At 39.4% G+C, this 15,606-nt stretch overlaps 1 protein-coding gene across 5 annotated transcripts in view; it reads left to right on the top strand.

Annotated features, from left to right (window-relative positions):
• Positions 1 to 15,606, top strand: part of nectin1 (nectin cell adhesion molecule 1) — a 232,907-nt gene that overhangs the window by 77,014 nt on the left and 140,287 nt on the right. For all 5 annotated transcript variants that reach the window (XM_023351836.1, XM_023351837.1, XM_023351838.1 and 2 more), the window contains exons 2-5: positions 1,991 to 2,359; positions 5,516 to 5,815; positions 6,685 to 6,802; positions 14,503 to 14,654. In XM_023351836.1, coding sequence (XP_023207604.1) covers positions 1,991 to 2,359; positions 5,516 to 5,815; positions 6,685 to 6,802; positions 14,503 to 14,654 — 939 coding nt within the window. The remainder of the gene's footprint in view (positions 1 to 1,990; positions 2,360 to 5,515; positions 5,816 to 6,684; positions 6,803 to 14,502; positions 14,655 to 15,606) is intronic.

Genomic DNA, 15,606 nt, shown 5'->3' with positions numbered 1-15,606 from the left:
GAGGAATTCATTTGAATGGGGTTTAAAATAGTATAAAATTGCTGAGACAACGTTAAATTCTCTAAAAAGCTTCTTTTGCCTTATTAATGACTGACATCCAAGATATTTGGGTTCCATTTATAATAACAAGAACAGAAGTCGTAGAGGAGTTGCACCACGTACAGATGCTACAGTCCTCAACGCAGTTGTCTCGGGTTCGATTCCCAGTCACGTCTTCCCCTTCTCTCTCTTCCTCCTTCCTGTCCAACCTTTGTTGAATAAAGTTCTTTAGTGGCAACAAAACCTTTAAAAAGTCTGCTGTTGAACCTTTTTCTTTCCCTAATCACATTCAGTAAGCTTATTACTTTATTTCTAGTCAAATCCTTGTGGATAATAAGAAAGCTTTTGGAAGTTATCTGACCTATATGTATTTATACATCACTGTACTGTGTTAACACACACCATTTTTTTAACACATCTAACTTTTTCAGTGTCTGCAGTTGAATTTTCCGCTAAACTAGACTGCAGGAGATTTTCTAAAATTTAAAAGAAAATCTATGACACTTATACGCTTTGCAAATGTTACAGCAATTACCTTATAATGACATTTATCTCCATGTTATGCTATGCAGATGCTCCTTCTGCACTGATGAAGGGTTGCTCATTTATGCATGTTAAATTCTGATTAATTGAGCTGGTAGTAATTTAATTACCACAAACATTAAAAGTGATGTAAGAGCAGCTTTAAGAACGTTTGGCTTAGTATTTGTTGAATAAATACAACACCCTGATACATTAAATAAATCATCTTTCTTTAAAAGAAGAACCTACAGTTTTCTAACAGTGAGGTTTGGAGATTTTCACTTTTATCATCCTGATAACTCTTCCGATTGGCACACTAAACTTAAGTTTTCACCCATTTTTGTTTCATCTCCAGATATTTTAGGATATGGATAGATATGTTCTTGTATTTCCTCGCTTTCGAAGATTAAACTGCATTTGCCTTACTTGAACGGAAGGCTTTCATACTTTTTAGGTTTGCCAAGAGAAATTGACCTCTGTGTCCTGAAACATTTACATAGAACAACTAAGCATACGGTTACAAAGGCTTCAGTTATATTTATTGCATTGTAATTGTTGCAGGTGCCGATAGAAGTGTAGCTTTGAAGAATAGCAATTATTCTATTAATATTTCCCCGCCGTCCACTTAATAAATATACTCTAATTAACAATTTAATTTCCCAAAACATTTCTGCTCTAATGTAAACCTACGCCATTACATTTCTATTTCTACACATTTTTTTTTAAAGGGTCCCAACAAACGCATGCAATCAACTCCGAAGAACAGATGAGGTTAATCATCCATCCTCGCTAACTGATTGTTTTCCTTTTTGCTACCAACCTCCCTACAGGCATACCCAGAAAGGAAGAGGTGTGCGATTGTCGAGTTTTTATTATTGCTAATGCGTGCCTTCTCATTGTTTTGCACGGACTCCACATTGTGTCTTTTAATAGGAGCTCCAGGCAATCATTGAGGTATTTGTGTGTAAAAAGTAATTAAAATTACAATGGGCTACCCGGTGCGTTGCTGGGCGGGATGGAGGGGAGCGCGGCGCTCGATGACTTGGCTCCAACTCTGCCCTTGTACTTGTTCATTAGCGATGCATTGGTTCTTGCTCGACCCGCCCATCTCATCAGAAACAGGAGCCTGGCAGACAAAGACGAGGCTGTATGGATGTGCCCATTATGATAATAGCATGTACCCAACTTTTTTCACACAGGCATAGGGAATAGATACATCCGGCACAGAGGAGTGAGTGGTTGAATCCACGAGGCGGACTGTGACTGTTGATCTAGTTTCCAGGAGGCTGAATTGACTCTTTGACTTTCAGTGCATGTACTTGCTATTGACTGAAGAGCTGGTGCTTGGCCTTGGACTCTTGTTAATCGTAATTAATTTTTTTTCCTCTCCTCTCTTTCTTTCTTTCTTTCTCTCTCTCTCTTTGTACAGCTGTATATGGACAGAGTGTACAGATGGACCCCAGTAAGTCTGGCTTTGTGGGCACACAAGTGGAACTGCGCTGCATCTTCGTCAATAGCAATCCGCCGGTGAAGATCTCCCAGGTCACCTGGCAGAAGCTGTCCAATGGCACCAAGCAGAACGTCGCCACCGCCAACCCGACCCTGGGCGTGTCCATCCTGTCGCCCTTCAAGGAGCGGGTGGGCTTCAAGCAGGCGGCCGCTCTGCAGCGCCACCAGATGGAGGACACCACCATCGTGTTCTCCAACCTGCAGCTGTCCGACGAGGCGGCCTACATCTGCGAGTACACCACGTTTCCAGCGGGCAACAGAGAGAACATGGTCAACCTCACCGTGTTTGGTAAGGAGGCATTAAGAATCCTATCACCACTCGGCTTGATTTTGAATTGAATCCAACTGCTGCCGTTGTTTTTGTATCATTTGGTTCTTTTTCTTCAACCAAGGCCTCATCTGATATTAACTTCTATAGAAATAGTTGCTGAATTAAAAAAAACGGTTCTGAATAAAGTGTTTTGTGTTCAATGATAGGTTTCAATATTAAAATAAGACCTTTTTAAAAGGGTCGAGAGCATTTTTTGCTCAAGGAAAGTGTTTTAGAGACATCAATAACGCACAATCATAAGGTGAATAAGCAAAGAATATTGCTAATTCCTTGCCCCTTAGTTAAACTTAGTTCAGAGGGCACCTGCTGTTTGTATTTTCATTGCTTGAGTTCGCTAATTGAGGTAGATTTTTTTCTATGACTGTGTTTGCTTTGGTTAAATGCGCATTTTCTTAATTTGCTGAGAGTTCAGTGATCTCTTCCAGCATTAATCTATCAAATTTAGACAGGAAATTTGTCACAAAAAAACTAACTCCTTGAATCTGATGGAATACATTTGGACAAAGGAAATGCATTCAAACTGCAGCCTAACTGCTACTACAAGCTTTGACAAGTTGTTGAACAAATGCAGATTTACCAGAACATAATTGTGCAACTGTTACTCTGAATCAGAGACGTTTTAATCCAGGAAATGAAACAGGTTAAACATCTCAGCATCAGTTAAGAAGGTTCTTCTTCAAACGTTTTTTTTTTTTACTTATCTGAGGTGATCTGAAATCTGCAAACAAATTAGGTTTCTGTTTGACTTACAAGAGAAACTGAACAACTCATTTTTTCTGAATCAGATAATAGTATCAAACTAAAAGCCAAGTCCAGAGATTTCCTTTACAGAAATCTCTGTCTTAAAGGAAGTCTGATTATATTTCAGAGTATCGTAAGATGCTCCTCCACGGTTTTGGCATCTCAGAAATATTCCCACCCATTGAACTTTGTCACATTTTGTAAAATAACCACCAGTAACTATGTTTCCACCCAAATGTCGTGCAAATTTTAAGCAAACTTTTGAAATGTTGCGAAGAAAATGTGAATGTGGCGTGTTTCTATCTACTGGGTTGGAGGGAGTCAACCAGTCAAATAAGGCTTTATTGTGAACCATTTCGAGGTTTGTTAGAGAATATTAACAGTATCTGTCTGATCTGAAATTGTCTACTTTGAGTTGGTTTATTCCATAAAATCGCAAGAGAATACATTGAAAATTCTTGTTGCAACAAGACAAAATGTGTAAAAGTTTAAGGCAATACCTTCATGAAGTACTGAAACTTTGTTATTTACAGCTAAGGCCAGAGCATTTGAAACAAATTTCTAGCCACCTATGACCTAGTCGGTCTCCAAGGCCCTCATTCCTCTGCAGAATACACTGTTCTTGTTGTGGAAATCACACTTCTAATGTGATGATGGGCACATTAACACCGAAACCAGATTATAAAACAGGAAACCGCAGCAGAGAATAGTCACTAAAAATGAAAGGTGAGACAGAAATCAATAAGGCCACTTCAGAGAGAGTAATTTGGTTTAAACTGTCCCATCCAGCAGGGAAAAAGCAGCGCTTCAGATGTAGTTTATCTTGAAAAGTAGCAGTTTTGAAAAGGTTGTTAGCTAACTCAGATTGGAGAGTTAATTAGTAATTAAGTGCTGGTGTATTTTCCATTGAATCCCAATATAAAGGAGAAAAAATACCTGACTTGAGTAGTCCCTGTTGCCTGAACACTTCTTGTCAGCTCTTAGTTCACATTTTTATGCCGCTCTGCCTCCCCAGGACTTTTCAGGCAGCGTCATAAACGTCAGGAACCTACATGCAGATAACCAACCATCAGTGTTCAAAGGGGCTTCTTCGTTGCTCGCTTTCAGTTATGCATTCGCTTAAACTCAAGCCTGCCTTTTGATGTGCCGAAAGTAGATTGCTAATTGGCAACCCACAAAGGACTGAAATTGGATGACTGTGCATTTGGGTAGGCAAATCTAGCTTTGACAACTTCTTTGCCTTTGAGGAGGGAAAGAGGCTGGATTTAACACTATTTTCACCCCAGCCCCTTAGTTTCATCTACTTCATATTTGATTGTAGATGAAGTAGTCACTCTTCTTCCTCGCTGAGATGGTTTAATAAAGATCCACTGATCAGAGTCCTGTGTCCAGCGTGAAGCTTAGATGTGCTAATGCTAACCCTATTGTTATTCCTCATTAAGTACTATGATTACCCAAATTAAAACTAATTTTCCCATAGCCTTCCTGCCATGAAAGTTTATTAACTGCTAGCGGACTCCTGGTATTTGCGAGGGTCAGAGACCACAGCTGCCTGTGAATAACTAAAATCAGCAAATAATTGAGACCTCCTCTTAAAATGCTTATAACTACTTATTTTAATAGTTCAAACAACAAATGCCAGCCAACAGCGTGTCAAGTAGAATTGTGAGTAGCTGTTTCAGCTTCCCAAGCTGCATTTATTTAGAATATATTAATATTTCCACAAAGAAGCAGATTTTTTGCAAACAAACTAAAGTTACGGTCAATAGAAAAAAAATGTAAATTGTGAATACTGAACCGATAATAGGTGGGGGTCCACTGTATTTGTATTACAGGCAAATGTCACACTGTATGCTACAGATTAGTTATTGTCAATGAAGACAAAATAGGGTGACAAGGTGTCTTTACCTTAAAATGCTAACGATTTTACCCAGCTAATTAACCTGCTAACTCTGCTAATTATGAGAGGTTAGCATTACCACTGCTAAGAGAATATACACCTTTACTTTTTCAGGAAAGTAGTTTTCTTTAAAGTGTATTTCATTCCTATTACTTTCAGTCCAAAGTCTTTTATCCTTGGTAATTTTTAAATGAAAAAAAAATGGGTGAGGTCAAAGGCTAACAGCTAGTCAAGTAGAAACTCCCTTGATTTTATGATATTATGATATAAACTTATAATATTTGCATTCTTTGGATACAAGTGGTATTAAACATGTATGCTTTCACAAAATATAGTTTTGTAGTCTTTTCTCAGTCCTTGTTACTCTGCTAAATCTACCAGTCCACCTCATTTGTTTAAGTCCACCAAGATCAGTCATGAGTTAGTTCGTATCTTTCAACATGGCGGTCATGTTATTTGTTTCACTTATTCAGCTCGACCAATGACTCGGATGACCCTAACGAGCCCGACGATTGTGGCCAGGGGTAAGAAGCGCAACATGACCGTCGCCACCTGCACTTCGGCCAACGGGAAGCCTCCAAGCACGATCAAGTGGAACACATTGCTGAAGGGGGAAGCCACCTTGCAGGAGACTCGCAACCCGAACGGCACGGTGACGGTACGGAGCAGCTACGTGGTGGTCCCAAGCCGCGAGACACACAAACAGAAGCTCACCTGCATCGTGACGTACCGGGGCGAGAGGATCACAGACAGCGTGGTGCTCAACGTGCAGTGTAAGAAACCTGCTTTTGTTGAAGTTTTGTGTTTTACTTCCAACCATAAGTTTATGGCATTGCAGCTTCTCAAGTGCACAGCAAACAAGCTGAAGTGCTTCATATTTCAAGTCAAAACTAGTAGATTAAACATTCATGCAGGGGAGAATCTAGACTGAAACACCAGGCTTGTTATCAGTCTGACGCTGACAGTTTCCTGAACTCCTCTGCTACTATGATTGGAAGATTTCATTCTTTTAGGAAACTTGACACAATTCTATTTCAGTTGTTTACATGCACTGTATAAAAATACGCCTAACTTTTTTTTCCAATTAATGTCTGACATCAACTCAGACTGAACTTTTCCTGTTTCTGGTCAGCAGCATGCCAGAATCAAACGTTTATATGTACAGGGATTATATTGCCTTTAGACACAGTTGATCTTGTGGTTTTGTGTGCTTCTGATTAATTCACCTATGATTACCATTGCAGTTAATTTGAAACACACCTGTGGGTGTATTTAAAGGCAACATTGCTTTTTTGTGTGACATCATGGAAAGAATGAAGAAGAAACAACAGAAATGTCAGGAAAACAATTATGTATCTTCACCAATCCAGTTTCTCTTTCATTAATCTCAGTAAATATTGTTTGAATGATCCTAACTGACTTAAAATCCATTGTCTGATTAAATGCCAGACAATGGAAAAAAAAAAAAGGTTAGGTGTCTTTTAACACAGCGAATCATTTGGTTGGAACCATAAACAAGTGAGGCGTGAACTTGTTTGCTTCAGAAGTTTTATTGTGATTCAGCAGGGTTGCAACAGTGTCAATAAGTTTTATTATCATGTTCTGGAGGGGTTGAGCTGACATCACTGTGCCTTCCTTGCAGATGAACCCGAGGTGAAGATTGAAGGGTTTGATGGAAACTGGTACCTGAACCGTCAGAATGTTCAGCTGACCTGCAGGGCCGACGCTAACCCCCCTGTGACGATCTACCAGTGGAAACTGTGAGTCTGACTTAAACCCGTCACGGAAGCCCTTATAGGCTCCGAAAACAAGATGTAGCGTGACTGCGCGCTGTTTCTCTCTCCTTAGATTTGTGGGGGGAAACTAAATCTTGTTGTCGAGGTGTTGCTGAGGCGCAGGAGGGACATTTCACAGAGTGGGAATGCTGAGCGAAAACGCACTTTCCCGACATTTTTATACACAAGAAACCAATCATCCAAGATAGAAGCAGCAGCCTCGTGTTTTGTTGTAAAACGTGTAATGAAGATAAAACCCCAGGCAGAGTACAATGGGCCTATTACAGCGGCAACACACTCCCCTATCTACCCGTCGGTCGCAGATACTGAGAGATAAATGCAAACGGTGCACACTTTATGCTTTGTGTTTGCTGTTTTGCTTTTAAGTCTTTGGGCCAGCATGCAGGTGAGAGAGCGTTATTGTTAGCGCTGTTGTGTTCTCAGCAGGGTATGGAGGCAGCGGCTCATCCTCGGCTACTGAAGCCGAGACGTCGTAGATTAATCCATCATACCAGCTGAGATCAGTATTTGTGATTCGGTGATGATCAGAGCGAAGCCAAAAGGAAGAAAAGATGCAAACGAGGGTGAAATTCAGAATAACAACTCAGAATGAGATTCCAGAACTGATAAGTAGGAAATATAATCCAAAAGGTATGTAAACAATGCAGGTAAATTTAGATATTGTCATAATTGGCGTGACTGGGTTAGAATAGATGTTGATTTTGGACCATCAATACTTTTAAATCTTAAATAATAATAATACAACATCAGTTATTTTTAAATAAAAGCTGAGTGCACACATTTCAACTTATTTGGGAAATATTCACATAAACTCCCTCAAGTCCAGTGTTTCCCAAAGTGTGGGGCGCGCCCCCTGGGGGAGGGCGTGGGAAGCGGTGTGGATGAATGAAAAAAAAAAAAAAAAAAACAGTTACACAAAAGTGTTTCACTGTAAAAATGGTTTGTAGTTTGTTTTATTGCAACCTGAAGTGTGAAATAAACTTCAGTGGAGTTTGAAAACAAAATATGTGTTTAGGTTTATGTCTGGTTGAACGATGTGTGTGCCCAGTTGATTTTTTTTTTTCTTTTTGGGGGGAATTTTATTGTAATCCATAAGGGGGCCCAGAAAATCTTCGGGAACCACGGGGGGGATGGGGTCAGAAGAAAATCTTTGGGAACCACTGCTCTAGTTATTGGATAAATGTAATTTAGCAAAATATGAACAAGATTATTACGCAAACTTACGGAAAATGTTACCTGTTTTTTCCATTCTAAAAAAGATTTTTGATTCAGCTATCATTTTCTATTAGAACACCAAACAAGTTTGACTTTTCTGACCCAAATTGTCACTTTTAGAGGTAAGTTGGTTAAAAGGACCAGGAACATTTTAACTAAATGCAAAAGCTTGTAAACCTGAAAAAGCAGAAACAAAACAGTAACTAACATCAGTATGAACTGAGAGGGTGCTGATACAAAAAATAAGTACTGATGTTATGATTTATTATCCCCAAGAGTTGAGCAAATAATTAATTAATAGTTTAAAAAAATCTTTAATCTTTGGCTTGTGAAAGTGAACACAACTTGTTGTTGCAACAGGTTATTATAATCACAGACAAACTACAGTTTCAGTTTATGGATATGATATAAAAGCCCTGCCTGTGCCAGGAAACCAAAGTGATTTAAATGAGCTCTACCCAATTCTGCCAAGAAAAGTTGCCAGATCTCCTGCCAGACTTCTTCCCAAAGCTTGAGGATGACTAGAAAAAAGCATTCAGTTCCTGCAAAAAGCTAAATTATAGTTTTGCAAATATCAGTCTGGGTTTTGTGCTTCTATGTTTAAATTTGTTTGTTTTTTTAGGGTAAAGTGACAATAAATCCCAACTTGTTCATTGAAGTTGTTTCCATCCTAAAAAAGCTTTGCTGTAGCTTGTGTTAATCGAGCTAATCAATATGTAACAGCAACAAAACAACAACTTTGAGTTGGATTTTAAAATGAATGCATTTAGATTTTTATATTCCCACATTACGTTTCAAAACCGAGAGATCAATGTTGCAATGTTTCCTTTAATTGCTTTATGAAGATGAAGCAATTACAACTTCAATGATTTTGCGAATCATTAAATTTGTTGTTTCCATCTTACAAAAAGAAAGGAAGCATTGAAATTGTAAATGAATGATGTCTTTGCTGTAGCTTGTGTTAATCAAGCTAATCAATACGCAAATCAAAAATAAAATTAATTTGAGCTGGATTTTAAAATGAATTTGCGTAGATTTTTATATTCCCACATTATGTGTCGAAACCTAGAGATGAATGTTGCAATTTTTCCTGTAATTGCTTCATGAGGGTGAGGTTGAGAGCAACATTCCTGGATTGGAGGTGAATTAATAGACCATTGTGGCCTCATTGTATCTATTTCTCCAGCAACAATGAGATTTTAATAAGACGTACAAATTTCCCCCCCACGCTCACGTTTTCTTTCTTGTTGCGCACTCATATATCTTTCAGAGAAGAAACCGAGATGCACACACACAAAATAAGAAAGCAAGATAATGTATTTTTTTATTTATCTGAAGCAAGGGGAGATGGGAAGGGAAGAGGAGGAGATGTGATCTGGAAAGACGAGGGCACAGGGCTGACCGATCGGAGCGGACGGCCATTGCCGCACAGAAAACGAGAAGCCAAATCTGTTGTGAAGGTTCCCCTGGGCTTGGCTGTGGAGGTCAGCGCCAGGCTGTGAGGGAACGATGGAGCAGGACAGCATCATAAACACTTCCAACAGGAAGGTGTAGCCATTTCTAATTACCACTGGTACAAATACTCACGTTTTCCCCAGACTTCCAGTTGTATATCTGACTTTCTTTCATTACTGTCCCAGTTGCAGTTGTTATTTTTACCATCTGCAGATATTTTTCCTTCGTAGTTTCTTTTCTGAACCTTAAAATACACACTGCTCTTGCAGCTGAGGATAATGGTTACCGGGCAGAAACATCTGTTCTGTTTGAACTTTGTCGTTTGTTTTGAAAATGTTTTCTTCTTAGGGCATCCTTTAGTTTTCTAAGTGGGCACAAGATGAGAAAATGAGGCTCAAGAGTTCGTTATTATCACTTACAACTAAATTACTTGTGTGATAAGATTTCAGACTTCATAATTTTCTTTTTTTTTCCCCTTCCCCTTTCATTAAAAAGCTATTTTCCAGCAGACAAGAAAACCCCATCGCATCCTTAAAGGCATTTTCCGTTTCTCAAAGACAAAGCCCTGCATGAATCAAGAAATCTGTATTTTGTTATTAATGCATTTCACAGTGTGATTACTTCAAACTCGACTCTAATTAGCTGGCTTGCTTATCTCTGCTCGGAAAATGAGATTCTATTAGTCATGTTGATTAAAGGCCACAATAAGACAACTGTTTGTTAATTTCTTCAGTCGCCAGTAGCAGTGGCTGAAATTCACAGATACTTAATAGCCTTTTAAAGGGCTTTTCAAACCTCAGTTTGTTTGAAAAAGCACAGCCAGTTCTGCTTTCATTGAGGCCACAAAAGCTTTTAAGATCTCTTTGTTTAGGCAGTTATAAGTGAATGAAGAATTTGGTGACCCACCATTGCATCTTTAGAGGTTGTTGTTTGCCAAACAACCGTCCCCCCCCCCCTTAAAATCTGTGTAAACCTTTTTAACTTAGGTTCAGACTATAGTGATATTGAGTTAGATTAAACTTTTCTCTCAACAGATGCCATGAGATCCTCACATTGTTATCAGGCCCAATAAATATCTCAATTATTTCTGTCCTCTTTTGGGTCCTTTCTAAACAGTATTTTGAGGCCCCTGGCTTTCTTCCTGGCCATGAAGACATTTGAGATTATTTTGCTTCGAACTCGTGGCAGTAGCTTTGGCAGAACAATCTGGCAAGACTCAACTTGGCTTATTAATATGTGCTTTTTATAACTTTTCCTTGATATTTTGCAGAATCTCAGATGAAGAACTTAATGCATTTGCTTTTTGGATATCCCCACAGTTGGCCTCTTTAGGGCAGCTTCTTCCTATTAATTACAACCACAAGCAGGACACAATTGTCCATTTGCATCAAAAGATTTAATGGACGTGTCAGATTTAAAATATATACTTCTTAGCGTCTTTTAAGATTTGCTTTGTTGGACAACAGAAATCCTAATTCACCATTCAAAGTGATGTTATGAGTGCTCAGTGTTTTTCCACAGGCTGTTATTGACATTTTGTTGGTCCCCCTCTTTGGATTTTGCTTTTGAATTTGACCACAATTTATTTAATCCAGAGTTCACACAAGAGGAGGACGAAAAATGTGAGCAAGGCTAAAGACTAAACTTCCAGCCAGCCGTCAACAGATTTTTATGTAACTTCTGCATTTTTCTGTTATGTATAAAATTATTAGGATTGTTTTATACACAATTTAACCCGTCTAGACCGAACTCGTCAGCTTGCCACAGTCCAATTTGCAGTACCGTAACTCCGCGACACTTTGCACTAGCTGAAAAATTCCAACGGTTTCTGGAAACGGAGACGCTGCGCTTTCCATCCAATATCAGGTTATTACAATAATTTCATTCCCACCGTAGCAGGGAGTGAAATTAATATGATGGGAACTCTTGATAGATAAATAGTAAATTGCAAAAATAACTTATAGATATTGAAAGTTCTAGTTGTTATTGATAAGTGGGCAATATATCTTTACACACTGGACATTTAAGGAACGTCATACAATTAAAATAGGCAAAAATATCCAGGTGGAGGTTTCAAACTTGGGACTCAAGGGGATAAAGAATGAGTTGTTAGGATTTGTTCCTTTGATTGTAATTAGAGATGGACAGTTACCCCATGTTGTCGCTTTGTTTGAGACTTTTATTTTGGCGTAAGAAAGGAAGTAGCTCTTTAGTTGCCTTGTTTAGCTAATTAGGACTGTTTATCAGCAAAATCCAGCTAAAATATCGATTTAAAAGCCTCCACTGTTTTTTGGTATTCAGTAGAACAAAAAAAGAAGATAGAAAAATATGCATTGTTAGGATATTACCCATGGCTGCTAATGCAGCTAAGCACAGTGTCCCCTTCATAGCTTCTTAACAGTGCAAACTGTTTGAATTTTATCCTCTCTAGTGCAAAATCTGAAACAACTGGACTTCATTAGGTTTTATTTTCCCACAAATATTGCCAAAATCTTTTGTCGTTTTGTTTTGTTTTGTTTTGTTTTGTTTTGTTTTGAAGGACCCAGTGTGTCGTTTCATGTCGTTAGCTACATGTACCGTGACATTCCTACTCCTAGGACCCCAAATACTTTGAGTGAGCAAGGCAAAGCTCCATGTAAAGGAGTTCTAGCTTTAATTACAGGGTATATTTTCCCCTCAGTTTTTCCTCCTAAAATAATGATGCAGTTTAACTGACACAGAGAAGTGAGGTTGCTGCAGCCTTCTCACACCAACATTTGTACACAGACACTGCATACATGAGGAGCCCAGCCAGTCATCAAAGAATCTGTATCGCTCTCAAGCTGTTTGTTAGTCTTTTATTTTGCTGCCCCTCAGGCTCCATTCATGCCCACACACTCAGTCACACACACACGCATACACTCTCCCCCCCCTGCATTCACTCATGCGGGCATTGCTGGTCATGGCAGAGCCAGTGGTGAATCGCAGTTTGCAAGCCTTTCATTTCTACAGCAAATCAATTGAGCTTTGCAGAACTCAGCATTTGAAGGAGGTTCACAAGTTAACTGATTATTGAATCGTGACATACTGTATTGGGGGTTGTTTGCCGTCTCGCTGCAATTGCCTCACTAAGGTGACCAACGAAAAATCTACACAAGCTCAGCTTTTTCTATTGCTTTGTGCTCAGAAATACATTCGAACCACAAAGGTCCTACACAGTAGGGTAAACTCTGAACTATGTATTTATAGTATTCCAGTTTTATTCCCAGTCTTGTTTATCCATACATACATCCCTCTCTTCATCAATCCAACCATTGGTCCATCAATCCATTCTTCTGTACTTCCATCCATCTTTCCATCCCTCTGTCCAACCATTCAACAGTTTTCAATGGTTCATCTGTCCATCCTTCAATGATCCTTACATCCCTTTGTTCCCCAATCCATCCATGCATCTCTCCACCTATCACTTCATTCATCCACCCATCCATTCATTTTTATTGATCCATCCATGCATCCATTCACCGATCCGTCCATCCATCCATCAATCAATCCATAAATACATACTTCCCTTTCTTTGTCCATCCACCCATCCATTTATCCATTCTCCATCCATCTGTCCAACCATTCAGGAGTTTTTATTGGTCCATCCATCCATCCATCCATCCATCCATCCATCCATCCATCCATCCATCCATCCATCCATCCATCCATCCAACTATTTTTATTGGTTGATACATCTATCTGTCCCTCCATCTGTCCCCTGCCCATCCATCCAGAAAAAAATATTTAAAAAAATATTTCTAGTAAACTTTAATAATTACCTTTTAAAAATGTAAAATAATAAACAGAGAACTTTACAGTTGTGAGTGTAAGAACGTGTATAAGTTTTGAGCATGAATTAGGTGAAGGAACTCGTTTTTGATTTCATTTTAAACCGTCCTGATCTGGATCTTGTTATATTTCCTGTAGCGATATGTTAATTACACTCCATGCCCCTGTCATTTAAGAGCCTTGTTGAAAGCAGAGCTCAAGTGCCTGATTGGTGGCCATTGTTAGCATGAGGCCTAATTTTGTTTTCTCTCTGTAATCTCATCCTGTTTTTCTCTCACTTCAGTAAATGGAGCGCCATATTGTTTTTAATGTCCTTGCACAGCAGCGCCTCTCAGAGTCTCTCTCTTTCCTTGTGACCCAGGAGCGATGACAGAATATCTTTTCAGCCGGCGTCCTCATTGTCACCACAGTCAGGCTGGAGAACTATTCAGCGCTATCGCAATTGTAACTCTTCTTAAGCCGAGTCCATTCAGGGCAGCCGATGAAGCCGATCGGGTGGAAGGCGACGGGAAACGGCTAATTGTCCTGAAAGTGGAAACCTCTTTTGAGCCTGCGGGCGCTGTGAAAAGTCGGCCCGGATAATAGAGTGGACGGGTTCCCGCGTTCATGATCTGTGACCTTAAAGTGGGCTGGCCTGATCAAAAGGACACGGGCGAGTCTGAGCGCAGCAGAGATAGTGAACCATAAAGACAAACACCTTTAGGCAGGAGAAATGGGCAGTCTTCAATAAAAGCCCGGCATTTGGTAGAGTCTGTATTTATCGCTTGATCAGCTGCCTCTTCTGACAGCTCTCTTGAGTTTTAAGTTCAGCCATGTGAGCTGGGCTGCAGATGAGGAAGCAGACCCCCTCCCCCCTTTTCCTTTCCTGTCTGTTTTGTATTCCTCATGCCGAAACAACCTGTCCTCCAGCATCAGCTATATGTTACCTGTTAGGACCGGGTGGGATTCCCTGTCCTCATAATTTTATTAGGACTTGATGGATGACATCTGAAATACGGTGCTGTCAAATATTCCTAGTATTTATCTCACCCCCACATGCAGGGTTGTTCACCGCTCCAGATTTTTATTTATTTTTTTGTCTTGAAGAGCTTTTTTCTCTCTGTTTTTTGTGGCTTGGAGTAATTCCGTCTTTTTATGTGGTCTGCATCATTGCCTTTTTTTTTTCCCTTTATTCTTTTCGACAGTCTGAACGGCTCGCTACCCAGCAACGTGGAGATCAAAAACAACACCCTGTTCTTCAAGGGGCCCGTGACCTACGACCTGGCCGGAACGTACGTCTGTGTCGCAATCAACGGCATCGGGACGCGCACCGGAGTCGTGGACGTCAACATTACCGGTAGGCGAAAACACGGCTCCCGTTTCCGCTCTCTCTGCCTTCGGTAACTCTGGCACGGCTTGATCAATACAGTATCCACCAGACAACAACACAGAGCCTTACAAAAGTATTCACACCTCTTGGATGTTTTCAAAATGAACATTTTTGTTCACTCTCTTTTTATTCTGATACACCTAAACCAGAGGTTTCAAACTGAAACGAACTGGGTGCCACTGTTAGCCCTGACTTGTCATCAGAAGTCCACTTTGGTTTTCAAGTAGCATAAAAGTCAAATATTTAGTCAAATAGGCAAACTGAATAATACCAATGCAAAACTGCAAATTATGCACAAACATTCTTCCTCCTCGTTAAATTAATTAATTGAACTAAACTGAAACAAACTGGTACTTTCCTTTTGTCCAAAAATATGACATTACTTCTACAATTTACTTTATAATTATCAAAAATACAAAAACAGTAAATATATTACACTTTGTCTTTTAGTTGTCCTTACAAATAAATGTTTATTACTGAGCTAACAATGCCAGCCTCTCACTGTGTTTGGGCTTTTTGCTCACATTTTCTTAATGCTATACAACAAAAATATTCAAAAAGCAGTGTCTTTAGAATAAAGTTATTTTTTTAATTAATCACCCTGCTTTTTTCAAGTCTGCCCCTCAAAAACTGCTTTTACTGTACAATTAAAAATCATTTTATGTGATAAAATTTTGAATCAAGTGACTGAAACTTGAGGGCCATATTACATTTTATTTTTACAAAAAGCTGAGGGCTGGAAATAGGGACAGCATGACCCCTGGCCTTAAACGCAATCCAGTACACACCACTTCCTTAGTTTTATTAATTTGATGCTAAAATGCAGCTTTTCTGTGACAAAATTAGGGCTTTGGATTACCAATGCTACCTTTATTAGAACAATAGTTTGTTTATTAATCACTTACTCCGCAGATCTCAC

This window comes from Xiphophorus maculatus, chromosome 18 (assembly GCF_002775205.1).
Source record: "Xiphophorus maculatus strain JP 163 A chromosome 18, X_maculatus-5.0-male, whole genome shotgun sequence".
NCBI lineage: Eukaryota > Metazoa > Chordata > Actinopteri > Cyprinodontiformes > Poeciliidae > Xiphophorus > Xiphophorus maculatus.
Note: the sequence above shows the minus strand (reverse complement) of the source record. Positions and strands in the feature narration are given on the sequence as shown.